Here is a 22,619-nt window from a genome sequence, read left to right on the forward strand (position 1 = left end):
CAGCTTTACTTTTTTCTCATCTGACCAATTTGCACAAATGTCTAGCAAACTCCAATTACTAACTTTTGAGGCTAGATGAAAATGCAGAATCTAAGCAGAGATTTAGTGACCTCATGGCCCAAAATGCTATTATCTTAAACAACTGCTGTGACCTTGAAGCAAATTTTAAGTAATATTTCCATGTATGTCGCTGTGCATGGGGGCCACATACACTTGTATTCGCTTCCAGGCAGATTCTTTACAGCTCAGATTGTGTTAAACTTCTTAATTATTGCCCCAACAGTGGCTGTTCTTTCCTGGTGCATAATCTTTCCCATGCTGGTGAATATCTAAATGAATTCGTCCTCGGTTTCTTCTAGTAATTATACCCAATTAAAACTCTGGACTAAATGCTGAGTTACTACAAACTGAGTTATACAGTAAAATACTCTGTAAATGGGTACAAGCTCAATTGCATTTAGAAATTTCAGGGACAAGAGCTGTACCAAAAGTAATGCTAAAGTGGACATAACCTTATGTATTAACTGAGATAGGTTGTTCAAATTGCACATGTTGGTAAAGTACTGTAACTTCAAAAAAATAGCACTTTTAACAGTGGTCATTGTAGCACAGAATCAAAAGAAAACTGAGTACTACTTAGCAAAGTTTTTATTACAAGTGATGCATTTATGTTATCTTTGAACCCAATTCTGTCATCCCTTTTGTGCCCCTTTTAAGGGTCCTCACTGCACTTCAGAATGTTTATGAAGATTGACAAGAGCAATGTACAGAACAAAGATGGGTGAAGACCATTAAGAAAGGGGAAATCAGCATTGAAGCTAAACCACACAATGGGAGACCTATGATGATTAATAAAAAAATATGATGCCCACGTTTGCATTACTTTTAGTTGCTCATACAGTGTATTATATAGTGTAGTCATGTATTTTCTTAGAACAAATATAATTCAGTTTTTTATTATTTACAATCTCATAAAATAATTTCTCACATATTCCTCACATATTACTAGTTAATTTAATTTTTTACCATATTTCTTTTATTGCAATATATCTTTATTTTTACTTGTACAGTATATTTTACCAGTTAACTTTATTTTCTAACGTATTTCCTTTATTCATATTTATTTCTTATGTTTAAGCTTTTATTTTAAGGTCACTGGCAGTCGAAAAAGCATTTCACTGCATATCATACTGTGTATGACTGTGTACGTGACAAATAAAATTTGAATTTGAATTATTAATGGGATTTAATTGCTTACAGAGGTGTGCATAGTGCCTAAGATTTATATAAAATTTTTTATGACTACAGTGGACTGTTCATGTGACAGTGTATTTCCAAAGTGCTTTCACCAAGTCTATACAGTTTGAGGGGAAAAAGGAGTGTGCATTACTGCATAGACACATTATCATGTGACCTTTTTCCCGACAGGTATGGCTTCAGAAGGCCTCCTCACCTTGAGCTGAAAGCCCGACCTAAACTTGGTGAGAGGGAGGTCACGTTCGCCCATGTTACTGACTGGATTGAGAAGAAACTGGATCAGGAGTTTCAGGTACTTCCAGATTCAGTGCATTTAACTTTTTAGGCGTGACCCAACAGTTTTTTTTTCCTTTTATAAAAAATGGGTTGGTGCGAGAATTTACTGTATAATAACTGAAATGAATTTAATTGGGATTATATACCAAAAATCTACTTGAAATATCTCAAAATATTTAATAAAAAAATGTAAATCTAAAGAATGATAATTATTTGTTGATTAAATCAGTATTCCTAGTATTAGTCCTCGTACTACCAGGTGCCATCAAAATACACATCATTAGTTGAATGGAGCCGTCTGTGTGCAATTATAGCATCACATGACCTCAGTATAAATACACTTGTTCTTAGAAGGCCTTTAAAATTGAAAATTTATGTTTGGTTGAATTTTTATATAAAAATAAAAAAACTCACGATTTGATTGTGTTTTCACAATTGATTGAGTCACTGGCCGAAAAAAGTATTGAGGTTTTAGCATACAAAACCTTTTTAATTATCAAGATTGTTAAAGATCATTAGAAACATTAAAAACAATACAAAAACCTGTGTTTACAATGCATCATCAGCCTACTGTCATTTTGGGACTTGACACCCGCTCCTATTATAGTACAGGTATGCACGCTGTATAACTTCCATTCGGACAACATCCAACTGCATATAGGTACATTGTCCTATAATTGCTTTTTAATTTATCTTTAAAAATTTTTTTTGTACTTAATCAGTTCCAGCTCATCTTCAGTCTGAAATACATGCAACATTTCCTATCGTCATTACTGCTAATATGATAAAATGAGGGGTACAGTATGTCCAAACCTCTCTTGATGTTACATTATTGTATTGTGCAGTGCCATAATCTGATAAACACAGAAAGCTCGGATGCTTTTAGGACTTAAAGGAAGGATAACGTTATTAACTGATTAAATATAGTATGGTAAGGTTCATGCAAATATAAAAATATAAAAAATTAACCAAATATAATTGAAACTTTTTTACATAATTTCTTTATGTCTATTGTTTGTATTAAAATTACCTCTTATCATGGCGCAAAATTAGTTGATTTATTATAAGATGATCTAAATTAAATATAGTGGTACTATGGTAGTATTGGATGCAGTGCTGGTCCCAAGCCCGGATAAAGGGCATCCAGCGTAGTACCTGTGCCAAGTTGTTGTGCGGATTGGATGGTCCGCTGTGGCGACCCCTGGACGGGAACAGCCGAAAGACTAACAACAACATTCTTCAGCTACACTACTTGGACACTTTTAGTTCACAATGATAAGCCAATTATGGTTTAGATATTCCTTAGGTTTCCTTACATTACATTATATCATATATCATATATCATATCACATTAATGTCATATTAGCTTAAGTAACATCCTTATTTTAATTTTTTTTTTTTTTTTTACAAAACAGAAAATGCCTAAATATGCCCTGGGACCCATATTTGACATTGTTTAAAACTTCAACAAATTAGGAAAATTATTTTATTTTTACCTCACTAAAATGATTTTTTTTCTCTATTTATTTTTTTAAATCACTAGATAAAACAATAGTAATAACACAGGGCCTCCATGTTTTCACCTTTGATTAACATTCTCTCATTTTGTATTGTTAAATATAAACCGAAGAGCAAAATAAAGTTAAACAACCATTTTTTGTTGTCAGCAAATCTAGTGTGTAGTTTAGAATAGTTGTTTGGTAAAATAACAGATGTTTAACATCTGGGATAAGTATTACCAAATTTGACCAATTGCCTAAAATGTTTATATTTTTTTTTACAACTTTGTGACATAATTTTAAAAATGAAACATCTGCAAAAATTTGAACCATATACTCCAAATGAGATCTTGATGACCGAGCATCTACAGCCTACCCTAGCCTAGGCTATACTCGCCTCATGCCTACCCTTATTGGGGATAGATAGATACAGTGTGTTTTGTGTCAGGAGGGTGCACTCTGGGTCACACCAGAAGGTCAACACATCGGCAAGTCTAAATGGCAAATACAGCATTATTAATGAATATGCGAATGCTACATTGTTATTGTATTTACAATTACATTGAATTCAAGGGAGATAACAACAGAACTTTTAAAAATGACAAAACACTGTTTCTAAACTAAAATTATGTCACTTAAAATGTAAGTTTAAATCCTATTACACTGACTTATATAAGAATAGATGTGGTAAAATCTCTCCTCCTGGTAGCCATTAGCATGCCTTACAGACATTTTGATATTAGATATATAATATTGTTTAAATGTTTATTCATTTCAGGATTGCAGAAACGTTTACTGTGGCTTTATACAATATTCTGTTCATTCAGCAACATGGAACTAACCATATATCTTACAAATGTTCTTTTATGGTCTCTTCCATTACCCTTTACAGAAAATATTTGTCATGCCAAATATGGACGACGTGTGGTTACCCATCATGCACTCAGCCATGGACACACGGTCCAGTGTGAACTTAGCTACTGTGACAACCGATGCCTTGAAAGATGCGGCTCCCTCGGACCTTGAACAAACTGAGGATGACTTTTGAAAGCTGATAAAAATGTTGTACGAGACTTTGGGGAATCAACCGAGGGCAATTGTTATATTATGTTCTTAGATGAAGGTTAATGGGAAACATGAGTGTGTCTAAATGCATAGTAGTAGACTAATGCATTTGAATTAGACCTTGAACTTGAGTACAGTTGTTGTTGAATAATGCTTTACATGCAGAGGCAGTTCTGGCAGTGTTTGATACATTTTTATGGTTATTAAAACATATAGCCTTGGAATAAAGTCGGCTATGGCTGCAGCAAAAATTTGAGTTTGGGACCGCTCATACATTTACTGACCCCTTAATTTGGAACGTATGGTCAGCCAGCAACTGTTTAGTCAGCCAATCATGTGGCAGTAACATAATGCGTAAAAAATCATGCACATACAGTACAGGACAAGAGCTTTAGTTAAGGTTGAACTTCAGACTGGGAAAAATTTTGATTTTAGTGACTTTGACCTTGGCATGGTTGTTGGTGCCAGACAAGCTAGTTTGAGTATTTGAGAATTTCTAAAGGTTACAAAAATGTAAAAATTCAAAATGTCCAGATTGGCTTGAACTGACAGACAACAGTCACTCAAATATATATTCTTTGCATCTACGGTGAGCATACGCCATCTTACCTTTAGGTGGGTATGTACAACATCAGAGGACCACAATGGGCTCCTCACCTGTCAGTAAAGAACTGAAACTAGACAGTTAATAAAGACCACATAATGTTGTCCCACTATTCAACTATCCAGCTAAGTTAACTGAAACTTTATCCATAAATGGATAATTAATTTTTGTGTTGAGCTGCTGCCACATGTTTGGTTGATTGGAAAATTTAATGAATGTGCAATTGTTTGTAATCAAGTGTTTGGATGTTGTCTGTCAGTTGAAACCTGACAGTAACTAAAAGTTACTTTTGTGTGATAGATACTATCCTACTGAAGGTATTGGGTATGTCAGAAGCTTTTTACCTCATTCATTTGCAAAGCCAGTTCAGAACGCTAGCTGAGATGTTTCCATGCCACTATTTTCACATTATGTCTCTGCTAGTGGCTTTTAAATGGACATCTTTAATTGATTTTAATTAAATGTGTGCCACTTTCAGCGTTCCTTAATTCATTCAATAATGTAAACTAGTGAAAGTTTGGTTGTAGTTTTTTTGTGTACCCCATGATTATCAATTGCTTTGTACAAATGTGCTTTCTCAAGGATAACCAATACCATACAGATGCCAACCCTCACAACTCTCTCTGCTGCCTAAGTCATCTGTGTCTATACGATTATGCAATTAGATCAATTCCACTGTGTTCAAGGACACCAGCTAATACCCCATCTGCCCCAGAAGTGGCACTACACAAGCTGGCTGATCGAGTACACACAATGCGCTTTCTGTAGGCGTCAACTTCTTAACCCAAAACCTTTCTGGAACTGGCTGGAAAATAAAACCCCCAGTACTATCCTTGCCATGGACACGTGTGCCATTGTGCAATATGGAGAAGCCATCTGAATGTATAAACCATTGCCTGATCATCTCAGTTCATAGGTTTTGTTATGGATGTGTTTCAGGATTTACCAGGAATCTATCATTTATTTTTTAATGTTGTGTCAGTTTGTGTTGACAAAATGTGTTGTTATATGCATATAGTAGTTATAATCATCCTTTTTTTGATGTGACTGAACATGTAGACCAGCAGTGTTCTGTCTTACCTGCAAAAGGCTGTTATAGAAGCAGGTCTCCATTCCAACCCAAGACAAGTCACACCTCCAGAATAAGTCCACTTATTTAAGCTCTTGCTCATCAAACACTCATGGGGTGTGGCTCGTATTTGAGTGGACTGGAAGTCTGCCACCACATTGCCTGTCTGCAGATATGATTGAAGGCTATACCAAGGATTTTCAACTCTAAGTCCTGGAGGCTTACTGTAACACAAGGGTTAAAACAAACCTGATGAAGCTTACAAGTTTACCCAAACCACCATAATTCTGACCCAGTTCCTATTAAGCAGCAAATATCAGAAACTTAACTGAATGAGCTCCTTGGACAGGATTTGGGAATTCCTTCCACTCTACACATTGGTGAAGCACGAGGTTCAAACTTAAGTACATGTAAATATAAAGTCTATAGATATCAGTTAACAGCACTGAGTATAAAACAAAATAAAAAATGGGAAAGAACCAAAATGGCAACAATTAATCCAGCAGGATTAGTAGAGCTTGATTGAATGTCACACCTGTGTTTTAGCTGCGTTCCTTAATGCTCTCCATAATTCATAAAGTCGTCCTTGATATATTTAAGACAACATACCATGATATTTCCGTGCCATTGTTTGTGGGAATCAGGCCAATGTTAAATGATCTGTGTGCTTCTCTATGCCAACTGCTCATCATACCTTTTGCACTTTGTGAAAATGATGGCCGTTTTAAGTGATTGTGTTCAGCCATACTGTGACAGTGGTAATGTGTGGGGATGTATAAAATGCTTTTGGTAAAACGACTGCGTGTTTTTTTCTGGAACAAAATGTACTGTGGTTTGTTTTTAAAAGAGCAACTTGAAAGCATGATGCCAAGAAGCCCCAGTTATAAACAAGCCTTTAATTTTGCACTGTTGCTTGGCCTATGGAGCCATGAGGAGGGCTTCAAAGGTTCAAAGACAGTGCCATTAAACAACATAAAAGACAGGAGGCAAAGTGTTGTCATGTGATTTATAATTTATTGTAGAAACAACAATTTACTTTCCACAATACGTTTGTGCTTTCAACCATAAAAACAATAAAAGCTAAATAAAATTCTTATTTAAATAAAATTATTCAATCTAATCAAAGTTGATCTTGGTGTTAACCAGGAGTCTTATCAAACCATAGATACACAGAAATTATCTCAGGCTTTAGACAAGATGCTGGGTCTTCATTCGTCCAGGCTCTGCATTTTTCCTGTATTAAAAAAAAAATCGAAGAAAACATTGAATAATGCGTAAAGAAGTTAAAACATATTTACAAAAAACATGCACATTATGTAAAACTTGAGCTTACCTTGCTTTTAGGAAGTCGACCGTGCAGCGGCGCGCACGTGCTCCGAAGGTTTCAGACGAAAACATTACATATTCTAGTTTAAACCTACAACACAACATTAAAAACAAATATACACAAAATAAACTACACAACTTAAACGTTACTTACTAACTGACTTATATTTGGGATGGAAAAAAACAACAACGAAAGAACACATCGCAACACCACACACGTGAACCCTCTTCTGTTCCTTAAGCTCAACGAGAGAGAAGAGAACGACTTCCGGTGAAAGCGGAACTTACATCTAAGTCCAGCCTTCAACATTTGTGCGCATGCGTACTGTCGGGAAAATGTATTTGGATCACTAGTCACAGCTGGCGTGGAGTATATCGAACAGCATGGAAGATATTTCCTCGTCGTAGTTAACGTTGAAGTTATTTTCGGAAACAAACTCTACTAATATACATATATATTGAACTGTCAAAGTGTTGAATTAGTTATATGCGAGCTGGTTTTGGTAGTAAAAGATGGACTGGGGTGTGTGTAGCAGGGCCCTGGTGTGGTGCATTTACACAGCGCTGTTCAGTTCTCTACTGTTAGTGGTAAGTAAACTGAAGAATAATTAAAGTGTTTGAGGTTTAATGTTATTTTAATGTAGTTTACAGTGGATTAAAGTTATGCCAGGTGTTTTCTGACATGTGTACTGTTTAAGGAGGTGAAGTGTGCGGCTTTAGCTGTAGCCCAGGTTACTAAGCTAAGCAGTTATTGTCAATTTGTTCAGAATTTTCCAATGTTCACTTTTCCGAGCCATAAATCCTTTTACAAGCACTGAGTAGCGAACACAACCTGAGAGATACGGAGCGCTGGAAGGAAGGCTCGTCTTTATGTGTGTGCTTTTGTGGAAACTGTCGCTGTTTAAATACCTGCTGCTGTTGCTAACCTGCTGGTATTAACCTCATCATCAGTTAAATCCCTTTTTGATTTTAATGTGTAAACAGAACAAACAAAATAATCACTGGACATGTTTATAAATCTTACTTAGATCTCGTAACTTGCATAAAGCCAGATATTTACTATACGTTAGCTGAAAAACTTGTTTAACACCTAACGCTCGCATCCTCCACTAACAGGAGTGTGTGTGTGTGTGTGTGTGTGCGCGCGCGCGCGCGCATGGAGCGTTGAAGCGTCTCTCTCTGTTTCTGTATCTATGTCTCTCTTCCTCCTTCTGTCTTTCTGTCTCCTCTTCTTCTGTCTCTCTGTCTCCTTCTGTCTCTTGCTCTCTTTCCGTCTCTCTTTGTTTCTGTATCTGTCTCTTTGTTTCTGTCTCTTTGTTTCTCTCTCTCCTTTTGTCTCTCTCTTTGTTTCTGTCTCTCTCCCCTTCTGTCTTTCTTTCATTCTCTCCTTCTGTCTCTCTCTGTCTGTCTCCAGGTTTCTGTCTGTCTCTTTCTGTGTCTCTCTGTCTCTCTGTTTCTGTCTGTTTTTCTGTGTCTCCGTCTGTCTCTCTGTCTGTCGGTCATCCCTGTTTGTCGCTGTCTCTCTCTGCCTCTCTCCTGATCCATCATATTTAATGAAAAACTATGTTACAATAAATATTTCTTAATTACATTAAATAGTTAACTCATAAAAAAAAATTTCACTGCTAATCCTGGGGGCTGAACACAGCAGACTTTTAAATATTTATCTAAACAAATATGTGTTCCTTTCATTCATATAGGAACCTCTGTAGTCCAGCATGGGACTCCACAGTCCCACAGAGGTTTCTATATGAATGAATTCTTCAAATACAGTCAAATACAAATGTAAAAAAAAGCACCAATTTCTGTTCGGACTAAACAAACATGACCCCAGACAGACAGGAAGATATTGGCAATACTCTTTAAAGGATATCAGACATCAACACTAAACTAGCATCAGTGAACAGCATCATACATGGAGAACATGGTTTCCTCCACAGGCCAGTGGTGAACATTGTATTTATTCCCATTTTTACGATCATGTGTACAACCTACAGTCAACATTCACACACTATGGACAATTTGAAAATTATTAGCTTATTCTAAAAGTCTTTGGACAGTGGAAGAAAAACCATGAAGGAAGCACAGGGAGAACATGCTTACTTCACACACACGCTCACACACACACACACACACACACACACCCTAGAGGTGCTAGGCGACACTGCTAACCACTAAGTTTCCGTGCTGCCTTAAGTGTGTGTTTTCAATAATTGTCTAGTAATGTTAATCGACATGCCATTAATCAGACCACAGCTTTTTCAGTTCACCTCATCAGTGATTAGAGTATAAGGAGAAAAGACAATTATCAGTGGGGAAAACTATGTTCTCCATGTATGATGCTGTTTACTGATACTAGTTTAACGTTGATGTTTGATATTCTTTAAAGAGTATTGCCAATATCTTCCTGTCTGTCTGAAGTCATGTTTGTTTAGTCTGAACAGAAATTGGTGCTTTTTTTTACATTTGTATTTGACTGTATTTGAAGAATATTACTTACAACCAAGGCTCAGTCCAATCTGCTGGACATTTTTGGGGCAAAATAATTTTTTCGAAAGAATAGTCATCGTAAAATAACACTACTGAGGTCATCTGACTGAAAATGTAAATCTGAGATGTAAATACGAGGTGTAAAATATGTAAATCTCATAGAGTTTGACTTCTTTACACACAACCCAGCTTTTTGGACCCCATAAGAACTATCAGATTGTTGTGGTAGATGGGTCAGAACTCCAGAGTAGCTATGGATCAGAAGGTCCCAGGTCCAAACTCCAGCACCACCATGCTACAACTATTGGGCCTTTGAGCCAAGTTCCTAGCCCTCAACCGCTTAGATGTATATTAAGATAAAAACAGATACAGATGAGTGAAGCTCGTTCACGTGTAGCTCTTCTGGTGTCTTGTGGTGTCCTTGTGTCTGCAGTTGTTATATAAGCTGATGGTGATAAATGTTTCAACTAGAAACAAGTTTTAGGCAGTTGTAAAGAAAACTAAGTCAGGAGTCACAGAACAGGGAGTCAAATTAAATGATACAAATAACAAAGTTCTTATCTGCCCTGAATAGATGGATACATTTTAACTTGTATAAAACCAACCAAAAAGGACACAGTGACACACACACACACACACACACGCATGGCTGGTTTCTGCTTTGATGTTTAGTTGCTTTGACACACTAAAAGTGTGATATTGAGGTCATGGCATCATGTTGTCCAGTCCTACTCCTTGAAGTGGGCGAAGCTTGTGTAGGAACCTACAGAGCAAGGAATAACATCACAAAACAGCGAGGGAATAAAATAGTCTAGTGGTTGAAGGATAGCAGGCGGTGTCGTGTAAGAGGGGGTGTTCAAGTCAAATCAGGACCTGTGATGAATTTCTTCCGAATGAAGGCATAAAACCGATTGACATTTACAGAAGACATCAAGCACAGTATGGTGATTAGACTCTTAGCCAGAGTAAATAATTTGAATGGTGCAAATGTTTTAAAGAAGTTAATGAAAGCTGATCCCGGGCGAGGTGGCTCAAAGCTCGCTGCAGTCGTTCCTGTGTATGCTCAGCGAGTGGAACACCCGGGCCTTGAAAATTGATCGATTTACCTCCAACTTGTAGGAGAGACGCTGTCTGTGGGAATTGTACACAAATTCATTCATCGACACAACTTTCACATTACAGGAACAAAGCTGGGAGTTATTGTCACATTCCTCATGCAGTCCTGCCCTTGGTCTAAACAATTGCTACATGTTTGGGCTAGTAAAGGAGTTCCTGGGAGGCCAGCATTTCAGACGTGAAGCAGTCAGATCACTGCTCTGGCATACTAAAATTTCTAGTAAGATAATGACGATTTGAAGATTATATGAGATTCAATTAAGATTATATAGAGAATTAAAGGTAGTTTATACTCCCAGTTTGACTTTGAAAGCTCCTTGTATGTGCATAAAACCTTACTAGATAGCTCAGAGATTAAGTTAGTCTAGTGTCATTGACCAATGTTAGGTTTCTTCACATTTTGCAAGTTTAATGTGCCTAAACTGGGAGTCAGGTGTGTTCCAGCAGGAAAATGACCAAACGCTGATAGAGCAGAGCTGGGAACCTTAGGTCGCCTGTGTATTACAAATGGTGGAAAGAACTGACCGTTCCAGGTTCTCCTGAATATGCAATGTGTTGTGTGGAACAGCTCAGCACATGGCATTGCATAAAAAATGACTTGTCCAACTCAAGTTCCTCGAGCACGTGGCCGCTGTTCGGTGAACAGACTACCCAGGCTTCTGTGCCAAGTCTTAACACAGGTTAACAAGTCTGTGTGCAGAGTATAGTAGTAGTATTTCCATGTGAGACGGGTGCGGGTCCCTTTACGGATATATGTTTGTGAATTTTTTTTTTCTTTTCAAGAGGATGTGAAACACTGTGCTTTGGGTTTGACGTGGTTTATTTCTTTTTAATGGTGGTGCATTTTTGCACTCATTTCCCTTCCATGAGTACAATCTGTTTAATCCGAGATCTGTGACAGATCCAAGTCTCGGTGATCGTTATCTCGAAGTGTGATCACAGAAACACTTTGCAAATTTGCAAGTGGCTGAATGTTATTGGAGTAAAAAACTGTAAAAAAAAAAAAAAAAAAAAAGTGTACCTAGTTTATTGCAAACTCTGACGTTACACTAGTGTTGGGTCAATAAACTGAAGACCATAACTGACTTATAATATGAACTTTAATACTCTATAGGTTGTAGATTTAACCATGACTTTCCATTTCAGCATTATTTAAAACGTTGTACACTTCTCAGTTTTTGGACTTCTCTTTAGCTAAAGAGGAAACAGGACCTGTGTTAAAAAAAATCTTTTAAGCATGTGGTTGTCCTTGGATCAGAGTGCTGTTTCTGGATCAGTCACGCATTTATTAACTATCAAAATGAAATAAGAGGGATCTGAGCGTGGCTAAGTCGTAAATATCAGGGCAGGGCTGACTAATTACAAGCTCCATAAAGCCTCCAGCAACCAAGCATCGTGCTAAATTAGTGGGTGTGTGCACCATGTCCAGAGAGCCTGTTTCAGGACGGTGTTAAAAAAAAAATCCTGCCATTAAAGTTCTGTGCTGTCATATGTGTACAGCATTACATGGTGAGTCTAATACGGTTCGGATGGCATCCTTCAGTGAATTACACAGAGCTGAACTCATCCAGTCACGGCCCTTTGACATCACAGTGAGCTGTGGGACTTGCAGGTGCTTCTCTGTTCTTCGGAAAGTGAGACTTTTTCTTTCTCAGTAGGGAAGCAGTGAACATGTTCTGTTCTCTCTGCAAAGTGTCTTTGAGTCTGTGTGAGGTGACCAGAGTGGTAAGCTTTGCAGGTGTGTGTTGTTCGCACAGTCAAAACACCAGATTCAGAGAAGTGGAACAAAGCATGGGTTCTTCTTTCACCAGCTACACAAACAGCCGCACGTGAATGAGTCGACCGTTCTGTACGTGTTTGTATTGTGTGTACCATATTTAGACTTGTATCTGATGTAGAAGTTCTGCTTGTAAGAGCAGAACTTTTGTTTGTATTGATGCACTATTAGTTAAAAGTTTGGACACACCTAATTCAATGGTCTTCCCTGATTTCCTTTTTTTTTTTCTACATTGTAAAGAAATACTGAAAGCATCCAAAATATCTAATTTAAACAGTTGATAATAAGATGTTTCTGCTATGTATGCTCTGTAAATCCTTCATAACGGCTCTAATCTGAGGTGCTGTTTGTTAACTAGTGATTCAAGGCTGGTCATTCTTCTTCTTTGCAGCAGAGCTAAGTTTAGGTCTTGCTTTATTTGGGATGGTCTTCATGAGAGCCAGTTTTATTATGGCGCTTGCAGTTTAACTTGACAATACTGTTCTTACAAGAACTATTCTAGAGCAGCTGACCTTTGCTCAAAAACAGTTAAAATAACTATTGCCTTTTGTTTCTAATATATTTAATTTAAATTTAAATTATTGCTCCAGAATGTAGAAAATAAATCGTAAAGAGAAATACTAAATCAAAAAGTGTGTCCAGATTTTTGTCTGGCACTGGAAATTAATTTTCCAACAACTTGCATAGGCGCCTGTATGGAGATGCTTGATTTAGACTGATTCTAAAATGTATCTAGTTGTTGCAGTGGTGAGGTTTTAAGTAAAAAGATAAGCAAGAGGTGAAGCTTTAACACGGGGAACGCTTCAGAAGTAAGGTTTGGTTGCTTTGCAGTGTGACTGTAGCATGATGAGCAACATTTTGTTCATAGTTTTATTTTAAAGAGGAAATGAGGGGATGTCTGTAGCTCTTAATGCTAGTAATAACTTTAATAATCTTGTTTTGCAAACATTTCAGAGCATTAAACTTAACTAAAAGTAAAGTACAACATGTAATTTTATTTTCCTTTCCTTTAACATGGATGTATATAAAGAAAAAAACCCACAATATGGCATAATGTATCGTTTAAAGAAGAGACTCAGAGTGCAGATTTTTATTTATATGCGTTATAATGTTAATAATACCACACTAGAAACTCTCTGACTTTTCTTTAAAGTGTGCTTCATGCAGAAACGGCGCTGTACAATCGCCTTGTATGGATAAATACTAGAGTTTTTATATGATGTAATAAGACTAAAAATATTTTATGTTTACCTTAGTTTTAATCTTATTGCTGCCAAGTACTTTCTTACACTCCTATGATGTCACTCCTCATGACTAATCCCCAGCTAAAATACGTTGTTTGAGAATTGTCCCAAGCCAAGTTGGTCAGCTTCTCAATACACACGTTGTCATGCACTATGAGATAGAACCAAGTTTTTATGGTGTCCAATCAGATTGCACCGCACTCTTACCAGGCGCTTGTCACATGCTTACTAAGAAGTCATTGCGTCCAGCAGGTTTGGTATAAATATCTCAACACACACATGGTGGATCCAATATATATATATATATATATATATATATATATATATATATATATATATATATACTGTATTCTTTATACGTGACCATCTGATAGCCAGCTGCATACGTGTCAGAAACAAGGTCAAGCACCGAAAGAATGTAATATGAACTTTATGCAGTCGTCTACAATGATGCCATGGTCAAAGGACAGAGAACTTCACTGAAGTAGCAACAATTCAGAGACCCTCCCGATGACGACTCTGTCATCCTATCTCTCCCGTCTTTGCCATGCTCGTAGTTCGTCAGTGAAGTCCCTAAAAGGTGTCAGTTTTGCGGTTAACTGGTTTATGCCATCATTACCATGTCCTTATTAAGTTCTTGAATCTTGCTTTGACCACATCCTCACCACATGTCCAAAAAAAAGCACAGCATGAAGCTTTAATGTTAAGAGAGACAATACTACATCCGTACCAGTTTCTGCACAAGTTGCACAAGTTCTTACTGCAATTCTTTTCCCTTGCAGTCGTAGTGTGAATGTGGCTCAGTGTGAGGAGGGTGTTTGGGGTGATCAGGGATGATCAAGCATGTCGGCTGCAGAGTCAAGTTTACGACCTTCTCTTAAAGAGGATTAGTTGCACTCTTCATACCTGCAGGCTCGCAAGCCCAAACTCATCCGCTTGTCCTGTTTAATAGAGCGGTGCGCTTGAATCAGTTATGCAATTTAATCTGTCATCGTTGCTTGATTCTGTTAACTGAGTCACTGCGTCAGTTTTCAAATCCATTGTTAAATGGACAAAACTTAAATTCCATTGCATACAAAGGAGAATTAAAACTTCTTCCTTCTTCCACAAATATGTGCTGTTTTTTAAGATAATTGCTTCCTTTTCCTTTATGTTTATAGACTGTTGGTGCATTACTGCCACCTACTGGACTGGAGTGTGGAGCATAAAAATGTATTGCTTTTGTAGGAGACATGACACACAGTATAAATAATAAGCAAAAAACAGATATAAAAAAATAGACCAGCTTTTCAATGATTATAAACACTTTTATTAGTTTTTATGCTTTAAAACCTGTAAAGAAACCAAGATAATAAGCATTGCTAAAATGAAAATCAAAAAGCCCAAAAATCAGATAAATTCAGATCAAGTCTACCGCTGATTCATGACTCTACGGTTTACAGTGCAAGCCAGAGGGCCTTGCGTTGTATTTAGATTAGTAGGAAGTAGAGACTAGGGAACTTGGGATATTCTGCAATTCTGCATCTCCACCCTATTTCTGGGTGTCCATGCCAAAAACACAGAATGAATCAGGCATATCAGTGTTTAATATGTACGCAGCCCTAAGCTCCTCGCTGTGTCCGGTAACTTTACTTTTTTTCTTTTATCTTTCTTTATCCTGTCATCTTTTTCCCTTTTTGCCATTGCCCCTTTTTTGAAAGGCAGTTAGAGAAAACTTAGAAGATTGACATCCGCATGGACCCGGAGCTGCTCAGCCCACACAGCACATGGGCACAAGGCTCAATCTTTTTTTTTCACTTTCTTTTTTAACTTTTTTTTGTACTTTAAACAAAACTATTAGTACATTGTTGTTGTTAGTAGACATTATGTTCTACCCAGCTCATTCCCCAAAAGTCACAGTATGGGCTTATCATAGGGCTAAAACTGTCAGTCTAGTCTATTTTATGCTGTGAATTCCCTGTACAGATTTGGGTGTAGAGCTCTTCGGTGAATAAACGCATGCTGTGTTCTTCATTACAGGGTCTTTTACATGCCATGTGTGATTCTTTTACTTGATGTATCCTAAATATTGTATACTTCTGTGAGATTTTGTGTCAGTCACGGGAGTATCATTAAGTTTGTTTTGTTTTACGCAAAATTTCAGTCTGTTGTTTTACCCCTTGCTACACTTAGTAACTTGATCTGACTGTTTAATTTAAAATAGCTTGTAGATGGGATGCTTTATACAACCTTCCTATGATTGCTGCTGCTGCTCTTCTGAAAACTTTGTTTACTGAAATATGTTTTCATTTTGCCTGTACCTCCACCACATTTGAAGATTCCACTGTGCCTGCAGTAAGAAGCATTAGTTTGGCAGCTGGCATGTCTGTCTCACTATGACACATAGCTGTCCAGCCTCCTGGTCCCAACATGTTAAGGTGTCTTTAGGCAGACTGACTGTTTTCTTCTTTATACTTCCTTTTCATGATTCAACATGTGGGAATATTAAAAACTTAGAATTATTTCTTCACTGTTTTCCTTTTTTTTTTTTTTTTTCAAATTGAACCAGATAAATGTCTAATGAGGTACCATGCATATATTTTTAAGGAGTAAATGCATGTATTTTTGTATCTTCTCCTTTGTGCAGGGCCACTGCAGTCGCAGCAGCGTCTCCCTGCCTGAGAGTTTACTCTTTGTTTCCACTCTGGATGGAAACCTGCACGCTGTCAGCAAGCGCTCTGGCTCTATTAAATGGACGCTTAAGGAAGGTAAGCACGCGCCGATTAATTAAAAAACACAATTTTGGCCTTTTCCTGCCCTCTGCGTTAATGATATACAAAAAAACTTGCATTACCTAGAGAGCGCATGGGTAGGCGAAGACCAGAAAAGGAGGAGGGTGTACAAGAAAGCAGAAGTTTCAGTTGGAAAGCTGAAATAATTATTTATAGTGAGAATGATGTACTTGGAGCGAGTCTTTGGCAATTTGCACTGTGACATTTCCTTAAAATATGTTAATTCCCTTTTTTTTTTGTAAATTAGTTCTGACTGACGAAATCAAGGATGCACATGACATTTTGCAAAATTATTAGACTTGAGACTTAATCTTTCAGCCATTGGTTTCAATTGGTTACTTCAGTAGCTCTGCTATCATCTCCTGAATGGAAAACAAGGGGGAAAAGATTCATGACTTTATTTAGTTTCCACAAGATGCTATTTACTCCCCTGTAATAACTAAAAAAAAAAAAAAAACACTAAAGATGCTGTAGCTCAGAAATGCACCTGCTTATTATTTATGTGGTTTATTTTTGTATCTGCTGGACTGTCTGTGTTTAAGTCATGCGTAGAGCAGCAGTGTTTAGTGCATTTATTGCAGCAGTGAATTTTCCCAGCTCCACCATCATACATGTTCACTTTCTCCTCTAGCACATGCTCACTGGTAATTATTAACCCAGGCAGCAGGACACAAACAGCATGCTGCCATCAAGGTCAGCCAGCGGACGCTGGACGTGCCCACTTCCTTTCATTTTATGAAAATGCACTCAATATTCAGATTTAACATGCATTTAAAGTTTTGGTTATCATGTGTTACTCGTTTTCATTAACTTGGTGTGGACCTGGCACTTTAGACACTTCTCATTTTCAAACCAGATACACTAGCTAAGCAGGTCTTACCTGCTAACCTAAAAAAAAAATATTACAGGAGAAGTTGTAGTAATTCTGGAACCCCCAGCTTTGCAGGGAGGACGTGATCGTTAGGAGGACATGAAATCTGGGACTGACCTTGCATGTTTGTATTATCGCCAGCCAGTGTTTGTGCAGCGGCAGCCGTGTGTACACGTTTCATGCACATTTGTACCCTTTTCCATTACACTTACCCAGTTAGTTTTGCTGATTAAATGAATATGTTATATATGTGTGTGTGTGTATTTGTGTGTGTTGGGTCATCACTGCCTAGTGACATTTCCACATACGTTTAAAGAATAAAAACATTCTTTTAATAACAATGAAAAATGTTGGTGTTTATGGCACAGGTCCTGTGCTGCTTTATCTGTCTTCTTAAAAACATTTGATCAATACAGATGTTCTGATATTGATATTATCGGTCAAAAAATTAAGTTTCTGTCTGTCCTTTTGTCTGTCTGTCTCTGCCTGCCTCTTGTCTCTATCTCTCTTCAGTTATAAAGGTTCCCTAATATTTAATCTGTGATGCTTCTGTGGAAATTCCTATAAAAGTTCTTAGTACAAAGTGCAAATATTCAGCTAAGCTCAACAGGAACACCAAACATCTAATGGACTAATTCACTCAAATTTATCAGTGTAACTTCAGGATGAACGCAAACTGACGGTGTCGGAGCTCAGCAGAGTAAAGTGTTCAATACCTGCTCTATCTTCGCCCTTTGCCCCTCGGATCATTTATCTTCACTTATCCGTTTGTTCACTTGAATACTAGCATGATTATACAATTTACACATGACTGAAAAGCATCTGTGTCCTTTCCCCATTCAGATCCTGTTCTTCAGGTCCCAACCCATGTGGCTGAGTAAGTACTCTTCTTCTCTGTTTGTACGTTTAGGTTCAAGTCATAATACAGGAACTATGGTAAAGGAAGTTTGCTGAGCTAGCATGATTCTTCCTGTGTGCAATATCATGAAACCAAGAAATCATTTCCGCAGATAATAAAAAAAAAACGGTCTGCCTTGTTTTTTTTTTGCAGACCTGCGTTTCTGCCTGATCCTAATGATGGAAGCCTGTACTCACTAGGAGGGAAGAACAACGAGGGACTGACGGTGAGCAGGCGACAGAGAGAGAAAGAGAGAGACCTCAAAAAAAATCATACTTCCTATTTCTGAGGAAAGCGAAAATTTTATATAGTTGCAAGTAACGATGGCAGGCCCGAACACCCTGCGCCACTGCCACCCCGGGGCACCACACAACCTGTGGTACCACACAACCTGTGTGTTATTTTTGATTGTGTTAAGACCTACAAAAAGCCATTGGCGCTCGGGTGCACCGCACAACTTGCACATTTTATGACTCTATACAGGGCTAATGTCCGTTTAGGCCCCAAATATTTGTTGAGTGCTCTAGTGTGTGTGTGTTGAGTGTGAGAGTGTTTACATTTGTAATGTATGCGCGCATGTGTGTGCGTGTGTATGTCACTGAATGTGATGTCACTGAACATGTCACTGAATATAAGGTCACTTAATATAATGCCACAGAAAGTTTATTAATAATTTTTCTGTGTAAGTTTAAGACATTATCACAGCTGACCCATTTGAGATATCAAAGCTCCCTCTGCAATTTTGCATCCTTAATGTCTTTAGATCACATCGGCCCGGTTTGGTGGTGATCGTATAAATTCCCTAGGAGGAGTTTATCAAAATTCATCTCGTGCGTTCTTGGGAACGACCCAAAATAACTGGCCTCCTGTTGAGTTGAGCCCAGGACATTGCGAAATCCATTTGGCTCGAAGAGCTCTAAATGTGTACCAAGTTTTATGTGCTTACATTAAGTGTGTATGAGCTATTCAGCAAAATCTAATGTGGGGGCCCCGGGCCACGCGACTCTCAGGCATCCTAATGGCAGCAGATTCCAACCTGCCTGCAAATTTTCATGAGTTTTTGAGCATGTTAAGACACCCCAAAAGCCCAAAAGGGTGGAAAAAAATTATCCTTAGGAAAACGAGAGTTCTGCGCATCCTATAGTGCTTGGGCCCTAATAAAGACAAAATGTTATTTCAAGATTAGGGGCTTTTCGGAAGCTCTGGCTTCCTTATGTAGTTTCATAAGCTGGAAGTGAACTGTGATGATGTCAGGGATTTTTATGTGGAGGATAATATTGGTGGTTATGAAAAGATGTCCAGGTGACGTCATCAGTGATCTAATTTCTTGTCATTGCAGAAACTGCCCTTTACCATTCCCGAGCTGGTCCAGGCTTCCCCTTGCCGCAGTTCTGATGGAATTTTGTACATGGGTGAGAATACCACTTTTGCTTTATATAAATGCAAATGTCTGCACTGGTGTAAAAATTTGTGCCACTAAATAAAATACTGGCATTATCAATTATCTTGCATTAAATTATTTTAATAAATTTATTCAAATCTCCTGTTAAGGTTGAAAGAAATGACCACCAAAACTCCACTGTTGTGAGCAGAGCTTATCCACATGGCCGGTCAGAATCGTAAAAGCAGTCGAACGAAAAGAAACATTCCTGTCCACGATAGCTGACGGCGGTCATTATTTGCCACCTGAGACGTGGACGACATGCAAAAATGATATATGCATGTGGTCAGAGCATTATCATTTAGTTTTGTTTGTGGCAGTGGGTTTTTCCCCACAGCATTTGAGGTTATTCTTGTCTGACCATGCATTTATCGTGAAAAGATGGGCTGGTTCTAAGCTCTGTTAAACATTCTTAAACATAATCTCTTAGTCCAACGTGGGCTAGACGAATTACTTTCCACCCATCATTGTGTTTGTATACAAGACTGATCCAATCCACAATTTAAGTATAATGGCTGTTGTAAGGATATAGGATCTTGCATACCACCCAAAGAGAATGTAAGGATAGTTTTCAGCTTAGAGTAAGCCACTACCCAAAATACAGTTTGGATTCTTAAATAGTTAATAAAAGAATCTGCTTTGCATAGTCTGTGGTTAAGGTCTTTCCTCTGACAGCTTCACAAGGAAGACCTTAAGTCTACTAGGTTATCGGTGTCATTTTAAGAAATACGTTTTTCTGTGTTGCCTGATTTTGTTTCTTTTCATATCTGAGAGTCTTTTACTATGTTAAAAGTTATTTTGGAGTTAACTCAGACGTCTGAGATAGTAGTAAAATTATGCACCGTTTAACAAAGTAAAATAAGGCAAAATCTCAAAGTGATATTTTATGAGATACAGCACCAGTAAAAAAAAATTGTACACACCTTCTAAATCAATGTTTTTTTGTGTTTTTTTTGTTCAGTGATTTTATTTTAATAATACATATGGAGATATGTAATTAATTAACAACATCAAAAAACAGTTGTTATTTTTAGACATAAAGGTCAGTGCTCCTGAAATAGTTCTTGCATGAAGAGTATTGTCAAGTACATTTGTAAAACCCATTAAGCACCACGATGAAACTGACTCTCACTAAGACCATCTCAGGAAAGTAAAACCAAAACTTACCTTGCCTGCAGACAAGTTGTTAATTTAAAGTTGATCACTAACTAACAGCACATCAGATCCTCAACTCAAATTATAGCTGTTGTGAAGGCTTTACAGAGCATAAGTACTGTAGCAGGCACATCTCGATATCAGCTGTTCAGTGGAGAATATTGCATATTTTGTATCTCTTTACCATTGTATTTGAAAAGAAATATGAGGAAAGACTATGAAATTAGAATGTTTGTCCAAACTTTATTTTAAATTTGAGGTTTAAATACTTAGGTTTAATAAAATAACATTAAATTCAATGTCATTTTATTAAACCTAAGTATAAGTAGTGAAAGGGCAGCTATGAAAAAAGGAGTCAAACCAGAAAATAACTTTAAAGATAAGTGTGTATATGGCCATGGTTATTTCCCTCGAGATGTCTAACCATGCTACTATTTTGCTACATACTGCTCGAAAGGAAGTCCAAAAATTTATAGAGGAGTAGTTTTCAGCTAGTGCTTTGCACATCCTGAACATCATGTCCTCACATGTGCACACCGCCTGTTTCTATTCTTCCAGGTAAGAAACAGGACGTGTGGTATGTGGTAGATCTGCTGACAGGAGAAAAGCAGCAGACTCTAACCTCCACTATTGCTGAGAAACTGTGCGCATCGTCAACGCTTCTATACTTGGGTCGCACAGGTGAGATCCAGGCCATATGTCTTAAAATACATCAGACATTCAATTTAATTAATCATAGCCAGAGAGGCTTTACAGAAATGTGTAGAATGTATGTGTACAAGCCTTCAGTTTACAGATGAGCGTATCTGCTCAAGCAAGGTTGGATCCTCAAGATAAACTGTTTGGGGCGGGAGGGTTAAATTCTTAAGAGTAAGCTCTTAGCTGCTCAGACACCTGCTGTAAAAATTAAGTAAGAGACTAATCAGATTGTCAGAGTGCCAGACTGTAATATGAGAGCATGAGCACAGAAAAGAAGGCTTTGCCTTACAGATATTGTGTATCCATTGATGTTGCATCACCATTATACAGAACTGGATACCTAAACCAGTCATTAAAAATAATAATATCTGTTCTTCTCTTAGTGCCTCGTTAATAAAGCCAGCTTCTATTGACGTTATAGATTCTGTTCCTATTAGTGATTGTTTTTATTTATTATTTATTTATTTCTTTTAAAGAGTACACTATCACAATGTACGACACCAAGAGCCGAGAACTACGATGGAATGCCACTTACTCTGATTATGCTTGGACACTTCCGGATGACGACACCAAATACAGTGAGTTTTATATTTTTGCATTCTGTTACTGGGTGATTCCATCTCAAATCAACCAGTGGGTTCCACCACATGATCACAGATTTTGCTGATTTTTTCACCAATTGTTGATATTGCCATGAAAATAAAACCCCCCAATTTTTTTGTCCCAACTCCCACTCGTTAAAAAATGACAGCCATCTCAATTTTTGGCCTCAAAGTGCTTCAGGACATGCCACGCCCCTTTTTGAAATCCTCTTTTCCTTGATAACTCACTTGCTATATGTCATATGAAGATGAAACTGTGTATATTTATGTAAGTTTTTATGTAGATTCAGATTCTGCAATCGGAATTTGGCTATCTGCTGTGGTTATGGAGATATTTCTGAAAAAACATTTTTTGGGGGTACCCCTTTTCGACCCCCCAGAACCCAAGGTCTGCATGTATATATGTTACTCAGATAAATAGGGGTTACTTCACATCACCTTATCTTGAAAATAAATAAA

General features: G+C 37.5%; 2 protein-coding genes and 1 non-coding gene across 4 annotated transcripts in view; 2 read left to right on the top strand and 1 right to left on the bottom strand.

Moving 5' to 3' along the window:
* tex2 (testis expressed 2) overlaps positions 1-6,568 on the top strand; it is a 32,423-nt gene extending 25,855 nt beyond the window's left edge. For both annotated transcript variants that reach the window (XM_053514704.1, XM_053514705.1), the window contains exons 12-13: positions 1,429-1,549; positions 3,925-6,568. In XM_053514704.1, the coding sequence (XP_053370679.1) occupies positions 1,429-1,549; positions 3,925-4,080 (277 nt within the window). In that variant the 3' untranslated portion in view covers positions 4,081-6,568. The remainder of the gene's footprint in view (positions 1-1,428; positions 1,550-3,924) is intronic.
* Positions 6,569-6,595: 27 nt separating this feature from the next.
* On the bottom strand, positions 6,596-6,733 carry LOC128545131 (small nucleolar RNA SNORA50). The gene has a single exon (XR_008365844.1). It is a non-coding gene; the product is annotated as a small nucleolar RNA SNORA50 (small nucleolar RNA).
* A 700-nt stretch (positions 6,734-7,433) lies between these two features.
* The window catches only part of LOC128544528 (serine/threonine-protein kinase/endoribonuclease IRE1-like), a 33,228-nt gene continuing 18,042 nt past the window's right edge, over positions 7,434-22,619 (top strand). The window contains exons 1-7 of the mRNA XM_053514706.1: positions 7,434-7,684; positions 16,350-16,470; positions 18,209-18,242; positions 18,417-18,489; positions 19,603-19,675; positions 21,418-21,540; positions 22,035-22,136. Of these exons, the coding sequence (XP_053370681.1) occupies positions 7,610-7,684; positions 16,350-16,470; positions 18,209-18,242; positions 18,417-18,489; positions 19,603-19,675; positions 21,418-21,540; positions 22,035-22,136 (601 nt within the window). The 5' untranslated portion in view covers positions 7,434-7,609. The remainder of the gene's footprint in view (positions 7,685-16,349; positions 16,471-18,208; positions 18,243-18,416; positions 18,490-19,602; positions 19,676-21,417; positions 21,541-22,034; positions 22,137-22,619) is intronic.

The sequence above is a fragment of the Clarias gariepinus genome, chromosome 16 (assembly GCF_024256425.1).
Source record: "Clarias gariepinus isolate MV-2021 ecotype Netherlands chromosome 16, CGAR_prim_01v2, whole genome shotgun sequence".
Lineage (NCBI taxonomy): Eukaryota > Metazoa > Chordata > Actinopteri > Siluriformes > Clariidae > Clarias > Clarias gariepinus.